This window comes from Chrysochloris asiatica, unplaced genomic scaffold (genome assembly GCF_000296735.1).
Source record: "Chrysochloris asiatica unplaced genomic scaffold, ChrAsi1.0 scaffold00423, whole genome shotgun sequence".
Classification (NCBI taxonomy): Eukaryota; Metazoa; Chordata; class Mammalia; order Afrosoricida; family Chrysochloridae; genus Chrysochloris; species Chrysochloris asiatica.
In genome coordinates this window covers 982,832-997,206 of record NW_006408941.1, presented here as the reverse complement: position 1 = coordinate 997,206, position 14,375 = coordinate 982,832, and the positions used below count along the sequence as shown (strand labels likewise).

Sequence of the window (14,375 nt, the reverse complement as noted above, 5' to 3'; positions counted from 1 at the left end):
CAGAGAAGCAGCAGCGCCAGAGATGGAGGCAGAGATGGGGGCATGGAGAGGGGGAGCAGCTGAGGACTCTAGATTCATCAACTAAGAAGAGAAGGACCAAGAACTGGTGGCCAGGAGCAGACTTGCAGAATGTGCCCTTTGGAGATGTAAATTATTATATATGCCTGAGTGCGTTATTTTGTTTGCGTGTTTTTTAAAAAGCTAAAGTGGATACAGAGAAACACTTTTAACTGATGGTATATGTAGGGGATTATAAACAATGTAATGGAACAAGTTATATGAATTGTTGAATGTGAAACTGATGATGTGCCCTGTAAACTTTCAGTCAAACCACAATAAAAACCCTAAATTTAAAAAAACAAAACAAAAAACCAACAAAAATAAGTGATCCCTAATTTCTTGGTCAATACTCAAAAAGGATAGGTACTGTGAGTTTTCAATGGAGGATAATCTGTTAGAAAGCCCACCTATCCTCAACTCCACAGGTTATCACAACAGTGGCCATACCATCTTTGGTAACTTTTAATTTATCCGCCACCTCCAGTTTTATGAAAGAAACCATTCTGCCTCCTGTCTGACCCCCCAGAGAGTATAAAAAGAGAAAAAAGGAGACATCTGAATCACGTGTGTAGACAATGGGGCCTCAAAAAGTTCATGGAAAAACTCCGTTATCTTTTTTAAATTTATTGATTTAACATTTTATTGACAAGATTTCAAGAGCAAATTAAATATTTAAAATCAAAGGCCAATTCTTAGGTCTCATTTACTTGCTCATTTTGTTTGACTTTCTTAATGTTCTTATCAAGAAATTTGTGACAATACTTGGTAACGTTCGATATATAACATTTTTACATATTTCTGTTCTAGGATCCAAAGATATTTTAATCACTCCATTGGCATTTAAAGAGGTTAACTTTCTCATAAGAAAGATTTTTTTTTGTTTTAAAATTCATACATACATTATGTAACAAACTAAGATGGTGGTGGTGGTAATGTGCCGTGGAGTTGGTTCCAACTCAGCGATTCTGTATAGGGTTTTCTGAGGCTGTAAATCTTTACGGGAGCAGAAAACCCTCATCTTTCTCCTGTGGAACAGCTGGTAGTTTTGAACTTCTGACCTTGAGATTAGCAGCCTGACTTGTAAAAAGTACACTATCAGAGTTCCTTAACAAACTTTGTTGTTATTGTTAAGTGCCATCAAGTCGATTCTGACCCATAGCGACCCTGTACAGGGTTTCCAAGGAGCCACTGGTGAACTTGAACCACCAACCTTGCAGTTCAAATGACTTTGCAGTCTGACACATTAGCACACAGCGCCACATCAGGACTCCTAATATAGTCAATATAAAAGATAATACTAGTCTAACTCAGGAGTAGTCCATATGTTAATCACCTAGAATCCTAATTGGTCAGAATTTAAAACCCAACAGCTCTGACTAAATAAATATATTCAATGTCCTTAATGTGAAAATGAGTTTATTAGCACTTTCGAGACACTTTGTCACTGCTAGTCTTACATTATCTTCTTCTGGTATAAATCTGATATTTTTTATTATAATTATAAAAGTGGCTAGGGGTCCTGTAAATATCAGCATTTTATGCAGACATTCTCTTAATTTCATTTTTTGACAAACTTTTGGAAGCCCCCTCACATATATCCTAAATGTTAAATAATACTTTCTGTACTATAATTGGTCATATGTCAATTTCATAATTTCTTAAAATAAACATCATTTATTTTGCTTCATTCCTGGTTCTTATTCTTTAATTCATAACAATTATGAGGGAACCAACATTTTTTTGCCCTTTTAAGAACTTAGTGGAAGTAGGTTTGATTAAGAGAAAAAATCAGTGTTTCCTTCCTCTAATAGAAAACAGTTCCAATTAAAGTCTCAAAGTCTTAATTTAGGTAAGTAGGTGAAAGGAGTCCTAGTAGTGGTTTAAGCACTAACTACTAACCAAAAGGTCAGCAGTTGGAACCCACCAACTGTTTCGCAAGAAAAATGATGTGGCAGAGTCTGCTTCCTTAAAGATTTACCGCTCTAGAAGCTACATGGGGCAGTTCTACTCTGTCTCACAGGGTCACTGTGATTTGCAATCAACTCCATGGTAATGTTTCAGGGTTTTTTAGGTAACAGGTAAATAAGAAACTGCTTGTGTTCTATAAAGTAGAAACAGTCTGTATTTGTTATTTTATCCAGTAGTTGTTTGGCTTCTATTCTTCCCAATATTTCATCCTATAGATCGCCATAAATTAATTTTATTTTTAAGGATCAACTTTTTAGATTACCTAACATTTTTCATAATAAACTAATTACTGTTCAGCCACCATTCCTTCATTTATGACATTATGGGACTTACCTCATTTCTCAATCCTCTCTAAATAATTTTGTTTGTTGCTATTGCCCCTTTTGGGACATTGCAATCTATAATCTTAGACTGCACAAAATTAGTCTCATTCTGATATACAAAATGATACCACTGCTGCAGTTTGTGTGGTGCATTTGGCTCTAAATACACAGTCAAAGAGAAGGTTGGCATCACTTTCAGCATCAACACAGGAGAGGGGATAAGAGGATTGCAGCTCTTTCTTTGGGCACATCTTTTATTCTTCCTACACTCACAGTTAAATCTATCACAGGTCTGTCCTTCCCCCTAAGGTCATGAGCTCTTTTTGATTTCATAAAGACAAGGACTATATTAATGTGCATATTCTGAGTGCTGAAGCAAAGTGGTGCGATTGTATGTGTGCTTACCTCCCTCTCACTCAGCAGATGTTTACTAAGAACCTAACATGTACCATGCAAGCCATGGAAACAACAGTGAACAAATCCAGACAAGGTTCCTATAGCTTACAGTCTAAAAAATAAAGCAATAATCAAGTAATTGATCCATTAGAATGTGAGATAATCTGAGGGAAACAAACAGACTTTTTGTGAGAGAATGTAACAAAGAATTCTGACTTAGCCTAGGGGACCAGAAAATACAGGCTCAAGAAGATATGAGCTGATACCTGAAGGCTTAGTAGGAATTAACTAGCAGAAGAGGTAATAATAAGGGCAGCATTTCATTAGAGAAAACATCAATGCAAGAGGCCTGTGGTAGGAGGAAGAAATGCATGTTTAACAAACCAAAAGAAAGCTGGAGAGGCTAGAACACAATGTAATGATTAGGGTTTTGTGTCAACTTGAGTAGGCCAGGATTTTCAGAGGCTTAGCAGTTGAGATATGCTTATTCCCATGGTAATGGAACCAAATACAGGCATAGTTAGCTCTATGATGATCAGTGAATCAATTGAAGGGATGTTCCTTGGGGATGTGGCCTGCTCCCAATATAATAGACATGCGGAGGAACAGTCTCTCTCTTCTGCTGGGGACCTGGGGCTCTACAATGTTAAGATATTAAATTTCTCTTTATATATATATATATATATATACATACACATGCTTCACTGGTTTTGCTTCTCTAGAAAACCTGGCCTAAGACACATGGTACTGAGATAGTGGGGTTACAGAGAAACAAAGTCATAGGGATGAGTTTTCTAAATTGGTTCTCAAGTCTGAATAATTTTAAAGGCACTGATTTAGGGTAGAGTCTTGTCTGACCTCCACTTCATAGAAATCGGCCATGGGCTGATTTTGTGTTTGGTCCTCTTTCCCTCTTGTGGAGCCAGAGGAAGTAAGACATGGTCCCCACTTGGTTTAAGCAACTGATGTTGTGAGCAGGATTCATCACAATGGCTCCAGACCTAAGAAATTGTCAGGTTTTGTGAGAGAAAGAACAAAGGGGCATGGGATAAAATATTTTAGCAAGGAGAGAACAATTGCTTCTGGAGTTGCCTGGAGCCAATAACACACTGGTTAAAAAGGATAGCTGATACTGGAATCCATCCTGCCAGAGGCCCAAGGCCATATGCATATAAATAGAGTTAGTCCAAGGGAGAAGACTGAATCCTAGTGTTTTAAAGGGTTTATGTGTTTGACCGCCTTATGGATATTGGTTTCTCCTGCCTATTATTGTAAAATAGACATATAAGAATGATTGGAAAAACGGGAATTCTGATTACAGAGAGCTTGTAAGCCTGCCTTCAGCCTATACTTGATTAGATTTGCTAAAAGAGGAGTTAGAGGGTTGACAGGGATGGGCAACTAACACATTGGCTACCCAAAGTGGGGGAGAAGGGGGCTACAAAGGCACGAAATGACTGGCTTACGGGAGCGTAGTTTCACAGGGTGTGGGGGATGGGAGATTCTCCACTGAGTGGTTTCCAACCTGTCTAGACAGGGCTGGTGAAAGGAGATGGGGATAAGACTCTTGCGTCAATAGTGCATAACTGCTATCAGGACTGACTGAGAGTTGCAAATGTAAAGGTAGACGTTTTGTAACAAAAGGAGGGGAGTGGTTGATCTTGCAGTCCAGGAGTGGAAGACCCTGGAACCATCAAGGGAAAATAGCAGAGTGTGGGACCCTATCCAAAGAAGCAGTGATACCAGAGATGATAACATGGAGAGATGGAGCGGCTGGGGACTCTAGACTCAAGGAGGGAGAGGGGCTGTGTGCTGGTGACTGGGGGGCAGGCTTGCAGGGTACGCCCTTTGGTTATTTGAATGGATATATATTCCTGAGGGCCTCGGGGTGTGCATCCAAAAAAAATCACAACCCAGAGAGAATGGAAGCAAATGCTGTTGAATGCACGGTGGGAACTGTAATCATTTCAATGAAAAGAAATACAATAGGATGAATGTAAAGCTTATGTTCTCCCATGTAAACTATCACTCAATTCACAATAAAAATTTTAAAAAGGGGGGAAGCTAGAATTTGCCCCCCCCCCAAATAGGTTTTTGCTTTAAGCTTTTGCAGAGTATGGGGCTTTAGGTGGAATCCTGAGCACCATCCAGAACCTTCAGAGTTTGTACCTTTGCATTTGAAAAGACAGAACTGGTGGAAGAACAGGAGATTCAAGCAGAAAAAAAAAGCAGACAGCTTGGTGTTTTGCATTTCAGAGACATCAAGGCAAGAAAACTCCTTTCTAGGACTGAAAGTTAAAGGGAACCAGTGAGCCATATGCTTGCTGGTGACCACCTAGATCTACTTGTGAATGGAATAGGGAGAAATGCACTAATGAAGATACAGGTTGAGTTTGGACAAGTTATATTGGCACCTGTTACCCTTGAGGTAAGAGGCACTGGAAAGCTATCTGGTCAGAAGTTTAGGGAGATGTGTGAACTCCTGAGCCCATGAGCACTAGTTCATCAAAGAGCTAACCATGGGAGCTAGGGCTGAGAGTGAAGTGATCAGCTGGTGTGAAGTGCAGGGAGGTGTATGTGAACTTCCAAACTGGCAGCTAGTACCCATTTGACCTAGCCTGGATGGCTGGGGTTGAGTTGTGACCAGAACTTAACGAGATGAAGATAAAGATGTCTGATAGTGTGAGCAAGTTTTAATTGCTACAATATGATGAACTGGACTTTTGCTTATGGATGCCGTTGCTCAAAATTCTAAATGGAATGGAAGATTCTTCAGATCAAGGTACATACTTGTCTCCTCAGAGTACTGGGTGGGAAAGATGGGTAATTCAGACATTAAAAATAAGGGAGGATATAAAGGCATGAAGTGGCTGGCTTATAAGCTTCCAGGGTAGGCTTAGTTTTAGAATGGACAAAGGAGAATCCCCACTGCATACTTTTCCTCTTTTTCAGCTGGATCTTATCAAAGGGGTCGGGGAATGATGCTGATTGGATTTTATGATTTAACTGTGAGTAACTGTTAATAGGATTGTGACTGTCAAAACTGTAATTGTAGAAGATATGTAACTAAAAGAGGAAGTATTATCTTTCATTTCAGGAACAGATGATCCCAGGACCATCGTTAACGAAGAGCATGAAGGAAGCATGAAAATCCCTGCCTGGAAAAGCAGTGACAGCAGATAGAGAAGCTGAAGCAGTGGCATGGATAGACAGGGCAGCTATGGATTCTAGGCCCATGGACTGAGGAAGGCTTTATGCCTATAGCAAGAGGCTGGCTTACAGAATGTGTCTTTTGGACTTTTGAATCAACATATGTTTTTTGTTTTGTTTTGCATGTATGCATCAAATACTTTTGCTTTGTTGACTGAGAAATTCAAGATGAAAATGGGGCCAGTGCATGTTTGGTTGTACATGTTTGTTATATTGTGTTAGATGCAAGTATGGCTTTATAATTTTCTTTACTTTGAAACTGTGCATATAATTTATATGTATCAAATTGACAAAAATGGAATGTAATTACTAGTTTTTTTGTCAACTTGACTAGGCTAGGGTTTCCAGAGGTTTAGCAGTTGGGATGTGCTTATTCCCATGGTAATGAAACCTAATACAGACTTCATTAGCTTTATGAAGAGTAGCTATGAGTAGTTAACCAATTGAAAGGATGCACCCAAAATAATGGACATGAGAGAGGAACTCTCTCTTCCACTGGGGACCTGGAACTCTACAATTATAAGATAACACATTTCTCTTTATATATACATATATATCTTTGTCACTGGTTTTGGTTCTCTAGAAAACTTGTTCTAAGACACAGAGCAAGAGAGTAGAGCTGTACAAGGTAAGGCTGCATGAGGAAGGCTGAGGTCAGATCAGGTCAAAGGTCATTTTAATAATGGCAAGTCATACGCCAACCACTGCTATCACATCCATTTAGGACATATTAGAACTGCTCTTTAGGGCTTCTGAGACTGTAAATCTTGCTAGGAGCAGCTAGCCTCATTTTTCTCCCATGGAAGAGCTAGTAGGCTAGAACCACAGACCTCGTGGTTAGCAGCCCAACACTTAACCCACAATACCACCAGGGTTTTAAATTGCATGTGTACGTTTTTATTTGAGCATATTTTCATTTTGAAAAGATCACTCTGGCTAAAATATACGAAAAATGGATACTGGTAAATGGAGACTGTTTAGGGCGTCCTAATCTCTCTAAGACGAATAAATAAAAAGAAAAATACTAAGTCTTAGTTGGTAAAAGGAATGGAGTTCTGGTGGTGCAGTGGTTAAGTGCTCAGCTGCTAACTGAGAAGATAGGCGGTTCAAAACCCACCAATCTCTGCAGATGAAAGAGACAATAGTCTGCTTCTGTAAACACTAAAAAACCTAATCAAACTTGTTGCCACTGAGTCAATTCCTAGTCATACCAACCTTACAGGACAGAGTAGAACTGCCCCACAGGGTTTACAAGGTTGCAATCTTTACAGAAGCAGATAATCATACTGTTCTCCCACAGAGTGGCTGGTGCATTCAACCTGTGAACCTTCTAGTTAGCACCCAAGTCCTTACCACTGCACCACCAGGGCTCTTTTTGTAAAAATTATAGCCCTGGAAACCCTAGAGGGCAGTTCTACTCTGTCCCATATGGTTCCTAATGAGTTAGTATAGACTTGACAGTAATAGATTTTGGTTTCGATTTGGTAAAAGGAAGTGACTGAAATGAAATATTCTTTAAAAGACAAATCAGTTTCTTGTCAGAGAGTCAGTAAAACCAAAGACTGAGTGACTGGTGATCAAAATCAGCCAAAGAGAATGGTGTCTGAAGCTATGGACGCCTCAGAGCATCAGGACGAGCAATAACTCAATCACTCTTTATCTTGAGGTGAAGTTCAAATTACATAAATCACCTGACATTCTGGAACATAAGAGCAGAAGAACAGACAAAGCAACATAGAAAACTTTGTTATATTCTACTGTTATCATTTCAAGCCAGATGGGCACATGGTAAAATAAAAGACCTTCAATCTGAACGGAGAGAATCCCCAAATCCCGAAGCTGCTGGTTGTTGCTCTGAGCCAGGATCCTTAATCGCTCTGCTGCTTCCCGGGGGATGTTAAATGTCACACGCACACTGTTCCAAGGCTCCACCTTCTGCACCTTTAATTTATTGGATTCTTGATTGTGAGAGAAAGAGAATAATATTAGCAATCTTTTAGCCACACAAAACATGGCACAAACACAAAACCAAAACAAGAAAAAGTAAAAGAACCAGGCTGTAAGAGCTTGGTTTTAACATTGTTGTTGTTAAGTGCTGTCGAGTCAATTCTGACTCATAGCAACATTTTATAGGGTTTTTGAGGAGCAGCTGGTGGGTTTGAACTGCTAACCTTGTGGTTCACAGTCCAGTGCTGATCACAGCACCACACCAGAAGTCCAATTTCAACATTAGATAGATTTTAAATCTAATTCCAACTTTTCCACATAGAACCTGGATGACCATGAACAAGTTATTTAGCCTTCCTGAAACTTACCTTTCAACTTCTTTAAAACCGTGAGAAAACTACCTTATGCAATTGTGAGAACTAAATTAGATAATATTAGGGGGCTTCAAAAAGTTGGTGAAAAAATTTCATTTTCTGTGTTTTTTAATTCCATTTACCCACAAAATTTTGAAGTCCCCTTGTATATGCAAAAAACTGATACACAGTAGGCACTGAGTAAATGAAAAACATTAAGGAATAAGGAACAGAAGAAAGAGTAAGTTTAAATTAAAAGAATAATGTTTATTTCTGGGTGCTGTTCAATGTGTATGAACTAAGAAGCTGAGCACATAAAAGTCTCAAAGGTCACATGAAAACCTACACAAACACTGGATGCTGAAAATTAGGGAATCTGTAGCTCATACCACAAAACTTATTAAAAGAAAGAGTACTAAAGAGGAAAAGAACAGTTTTATTTATAAAATGGAAAGCAATTTTAAGTCTTCAAATTAAATATTTGAAATATTTTATACTCAAATATTAAAATATTCACTGAGCATCTCTGTGAAAGACAAAGACACAGAGTACATATTTCTTCCAATGGCCTATTAATGTTTCAGTTGAGATTTATGTTCTGAGTCTGTCTGATTTCTAAAATTATTTTTATCATACATTTCAGAATAGCATTTTTCACTGAAGCAATCAAACAGGGGAAAAACAATAGAAATTTGACAAATCTAGGATATTAAAAGTATTACATTTTGGCATTTTCACAAGTTTGAAAAGTCAATGCAAATGTCAAGAAAACAGGAAAAAACATGAAGAGATAATGTTGTTTGTAATTACATTTTACAGGCTGGAAAGTAAATCCCTGACCTGATTGTTTTGGAAGTTATTCAATAACTTGACATCAATAGAAAAAAACCTTCCAAATCTGAAAAAGCTAATCAGCACTTGATCGAATTAGGATTTGTGATAAAAGGATAAAATCTTGGCTTTGTACTGTGTCTGCTGTTGTCGTTCTGTGCCGTGGAGTCGGTTCTGACTCATAGCAACCCTGTACAAGGTTTCCAAGGCTGTAAATCTTTAGGGGAGCAAAAAGCCTCATCTTTCTCCTGTGAACAGCAGGTAGTTTCGAACTGCTGACCTTGAGGTTCGCAGCCCAATTTGTAACTACCACTACACTACCAAAGCTCCTTTGTCTGCAGGGATTAGAAAATGATGCTAACCAAAATAGATAGAGAACATCTAAACCAAGGGTCCAGCAAAAATGCCCACAAGAGCCAGATAGGTTATGTAATGTGTGAAGAGGCCAGATGGGAACTGTGAACTGAGAGCTAGCCCTGATTAGCAGCTGCTATACTAAGAGCACTAGGAAAAAAGGGAAAGCTCAGACCTTCCCATTTTTAAAGAATCCAAAACCAAACATTTTGTGTAACACATGCTAATTTTTAAAGATAATGGCAACTAAATTAAAACATTAATAAAATATATATATATATGTGTGTGTGTGTATTATAAAGTGGGCCGAGTAACATGTGGCTGCACATTACTGCTGACATAGACTTCTTATCCAAAATTTAAGAGATGAATTTCAAGTATACTATGTTGTTGTTGTTATTAAGTGCCATCAAGTTGGTTCCAACTCATAGCGACTATATATAGGATTTCCGAGGAACAGCTGGTGGTTTTGAACTACTGACCTTGTGGTTAGAAGTTCAGTGCTTATCCTGCAGTGCCACACCAGGACACTATAAGTAGAATCATGAAATAATAGATTCTTCTAAGCTTTAAGGTGTATAAAATATCCAACCCAACTCCTTCGTTTTACAGGTAAGGAAATACCACACAGAGTTGAAAACAATAAATCAATTTGGGTATTCAGAATTACTTTTATCTACTAAAACATAATATTTAATGATTTCTAAGCTAAGCAATACTTTATATATTCAGTTCCTCTATGTACTTAAAGAAAACACAACAGTGTCTCTATAATAATAGTTTTTTTAAAGACTGTAACTCAAACTTTACAATTAAAATCTGCCATTCACTCCAGTTTAGCAGTTTGTAAAAAAACTCATGGTTAATCATGGAAGACAAATACTTCAAAACATAGTAACAATAAGGAAAAAACAAAACAAAACAAAAAACTGAATTACCCATGTGTAACAAATTGGGCACATTCTCCAATATTGTGTCCAATTTCCATTTAAAGTCTTTATCATCTATATTTCCTTTGAAGGCCACAAAGATAGTAGACTCTTCCAAAATATTATCATTTTTTGTGTCATCATCTTCTAGTCCAGAGTCAAAATCCATCTCTGAGTCTTCCACTGTTGATGAACACAAGGAAGTATAGATGTGTTCTAAGTTTGGAAGGTCATCCAAAACCATGGTGAATATTATTCCAGAAACATATGCCAAGTAAACAACAAGAAAACCTTTGAAAAGAAGAGAAGATGCATATAGAGCATTACAATGTACATAATGCATAACCTATAGCTCTATTATTTATTTTCCAAATATTAAGAAAGTTGTTGTGCTCCATCAAATTGGTTTTGGCTCATAGCAACCCTAATAGGTTTTCCAAGAATGGTTGGTGGGTTCAAACTGCTGATCTTTCAGTTACCTGTCTGGTGCCTATTCTACAGTGCCATACTGGACTGCTAGGTTGATTTGAACCACAAGGTTGGCAATTGAAACCCACCAGCCATTCCTTGTAAACCCTAGACAGGGTCGTTATAAGTCTGAACCAACTTAAAGGCAATTAACAATAACAAAATACCAGGAAGTATTACTATAAAAGTTAGGAAATTACAGCGAGGATAAATATTTTAATTAAGATATTCTAAAACCATTTTTAATACTGAAAAACATGTATAAATGTTATATGATACCTTTTTGTAAATCTATAATATTGGGAGGAGGGAATCATGAGAAATAATACAAGTACTTTTTAAATTTTATTTTGGTAAAATATACAGAACATAAAAATGATTATTTTAGCCATTTAAAAATGTAAAATCCAGTGGCATTAGTATTTGTCATGTTCTACAACAACCACCATGCTTCCAAAACTATTGCATTATCCCCAAAAAAACACTCTGTATGCAACTAAGCACTACTTTCCCATGCTCCTCTCCCCATAGCCCTTAGAAACTACCAATCTACTTTCTGTCTCTATGCATTTGTCTATTATAGTATTTTATATAAATGAGGGGATTATATAATATTTGTCCTTTTATGCCTGGCTTCTTTCACTTAGGATAATGTTTTCAATGTTTATCAGCGTTTGTAGAATGCATTAGAACTTCATCCCTTTTAATGGTTATATAATATCCCATTATATACCACAGCTCCTCATTGTACTGGTCATCCTGCATCCTGGCAGAAGTGAGTGGTTTCTACCCCTGAACTAAAGCTTTTAAGTCTCAGAATGAAAGAAAAAAAATTTTTTTTTGCTAAATATAAAAACTACTTTTTAGTAACTTACAAATGCCAGTGTCTTTAAGTAAAAGTAACAGCAAAAACTAAAAATAAATAACAAATGACTTGTAAGATGAGTCACTTCCACAAACTGAGAAAAAAAAGGTCTAAGAATATTAGACACAATATATGCACAAATATTTTCCTAATCCTTCAGTTCTGCCATAATACTATAAAAAAGATAATCTGTTGCTGTGAGTCGAATCCAACTCATGGAAACCAAATTCTCAAATAGAAACCGGGGGAGGAGGGAGAACTATGTAGTAAGTGCTCTGATACTAATATTTTCTTATGTACACTAATGAAGCATTTCTGAAGAATCCTCTGCATCAGCTTAAATCTATTGTGACACTGATTCCAGGTGAAGGCTGCCAGCATCTATCACTAGAGTGCTTCTACAGTAATAACAACTAGAGAGTCTGCCTGGAAGGAAACTATTTCTGCTGGGCTTTTTTTCTTCTTCTGGGCTTTTGTTGCTGTTGTTAAGTGCTGCTGAGTTGGTTCCGACTCAGCAACCTTACGTAGGGTTTTCCGAGGAGCGGCTGGTGGGTTTGAACCACAGACCTTGTGGTTAGCAGTCCAGTGCTTAGCTCTATACCAATCTCAAATCCAAATACGGCATCTAACTGTAAATTGTGTTGAGTTTGCAAAACTTTCAATATGTTTATTTTAATTTTCAGTCAATCAAATGTACTTGCTTGAGTACATCTCCTATTACAAGTTTTAATCAACATGATAGATTCTAATAGTCAATGTTGTTTCACTGTTGTACACAGTAAAACCTGAGATTAATTTTTATTAAGAAGGTGAAAACAACACAAAGAAGTGTGTAATAGAAGGCCCGTTTAAACACAGAAAAGTGGCATTTGTTCTTTATTCAATGACTTTGGAACAACAAATGCATTCTAGACAGCATACCATAAAAACCAAAAGGAAAAACATTAAGTTGGACTTTACCCACTCTCTCACACAGGGCTTCACTTACCAAAATGTCTTTCTTAATTTCTATCATTTATCTAGGTCATTTTCTAAGTCCAAACAAGCAGGCATTTTAGGGCCTATGCTTCAGGGTAGCAGTCAAATTGAAATACTAAAAAAAAGAAAAAGAGAGAGAAAGAGAAAATAAAGTCATAGTATTAGCAATGGAAGACACTGCAAAGATTACAAGTTATCAAGCCAACTTAAGCATCTTTATTTAAATGCCATAGAGCTCATTCCAAATAATGGCAACCACATGTGTGTCAGAATAGAACTATGCCCCACAGAGTTGTCTATGGGTGATTTTTCAAAAACAGATTGCCAGGACTTTCTTTCTAGGGCACCACCTAGGTGGATGTGAACCTCCAATCTTTCAGATAATGCTGAGTGCTATAATCATTCATACCACCCAGGAACTCCTAAGCATCTATTGTTTTAAGTGCCATTGAGTTGACTCCAGCTCACAGTGACCCTGAACAGGGTTTCCAAGGAGCAGCTGGTGGGTTTGAACAGTCAACCTTGTGGCTGGCAGTCCAGTGCTTATCGTACAGCACCACAACAATTTTAAAAGGATGTTTAAAATAATGTTTCCAGTAAGTCTACAAAGAATAACTTTTTCTGAGATCTTAAAGCATTCATTAATAAGCAATCAAGAGTGTGGAAGCAAACCTCAGTGACTGACCCCAGTTTCACTTAATAATCATGAAACTTGGAGCGTGAATCTTAAAGACCTCTCTATACCTTCATTTTTAAATCTGTCACATTAAATTAGTATCACATCACCATAATTAGAGCCAAAACCAAAATACTTTGTACCAACACTACATACAACACCCACTGCTTCTGAAAGAATTTAAAACTAGCTTTTAAACTTTATCAAGTCAGTTTAAACTCATAGTGACTCTGTATAGTGTTTCCAAGGAGCAGCTGGTGAGTTTTTCCCCCTATTTTATCTATAATATCTATATACTATATTTCCAATTTACGGCAAACACAGAATTTGTGCAAGGGAAGTACACGTTTAGCATTCACTCATAAAAAAAAGTCCCACTTAGATTGCTATCAATCTGTAAATTTTAAACTGAGTGTTAAAATTTCATATTACTGCCAAATATTGATTTTATAACCCTATACAGAGTCACTACGGGTTGGAATCGACTCGATGACACTTAACAACAATCTCAAATTATGAAATGGACATATGTACTGGTAGTTATTAAATTTCAATAAGTTTTAAAAGTAGTAAAACAAAGGAGTTTAAAACATTCATGGAAAAACTGAAACTTAAATATAATGTAATTTGTCCACAAACTTTTTGAAGCCCACTCATCATTAGGATAGCCAACAAGCTCTTTTGACAATGTACTGAAATAAAAAATTTTAAATAAAATCTAGGAACAAAGACTTTACTATCTTAAAACAGTAACAAAATCCCTAAACTTCTGGATTAAAAAAATGTAAATCAAAACTACAAAATCTCTAGAAAGCAATAATGATTAAAAATTTAACATCTGAGAACTTAAACAATACAACTAAACCAGTTAAAAAGAAAATACACATTTATAAATACTGATATTGTTGTTGTTGTTGAATGTCATCAAATTGGTGCTGACTCATAGTGTCCTTTGGTGAGTTTGAACCACCAACCTTGTGGTTCAAACCTAACTTGTGGTTGAGTGCTTACACCAGG

General features: G+C 37.1%; 1 protein-coding gene across 3 annotated transcripts in view; it reads right to left on the bottom strand.

Annotated features, from left to right (window-relative positions):
- Nucleotides 1–14,160, bottom strand: part of NCOA6 (nuclear receptor coactivator 6) — a 108,030-nt gene extending 93,870 nt beyond the window's left edge. Inside the window, exons 1-3 of one of the 3 annotated variants that reach the window (XM_006876875.1) lie at nt 14,155–14,160; nt 10,381–10,662; nt 7,760–7,915 (exon numbers count right to left, since the gene is read on the bottom strand). In XM_006876875.1, coding sequence (XP_006876937.1) covers nt 7,760–7,915; nt 10,381–10,615 — 391 coding nt within the window. In that variant the 5' untranslated portion in view covers nt 10,616–10,662; nt 14,155–14,160. Of the gene's footprint in view, nt 1–7,759; nt 7,916–10,380; nt 10,663–12,688; nt 12,787–14,154 lie in introns of those variants that run through there. The other 2 variants (XM_006876874.1, XM_006876876.1) reach the window with 2 other exon arrangements.
- Nucleotides 14,161–14,375: the final 215 nt, after the last annotated feature.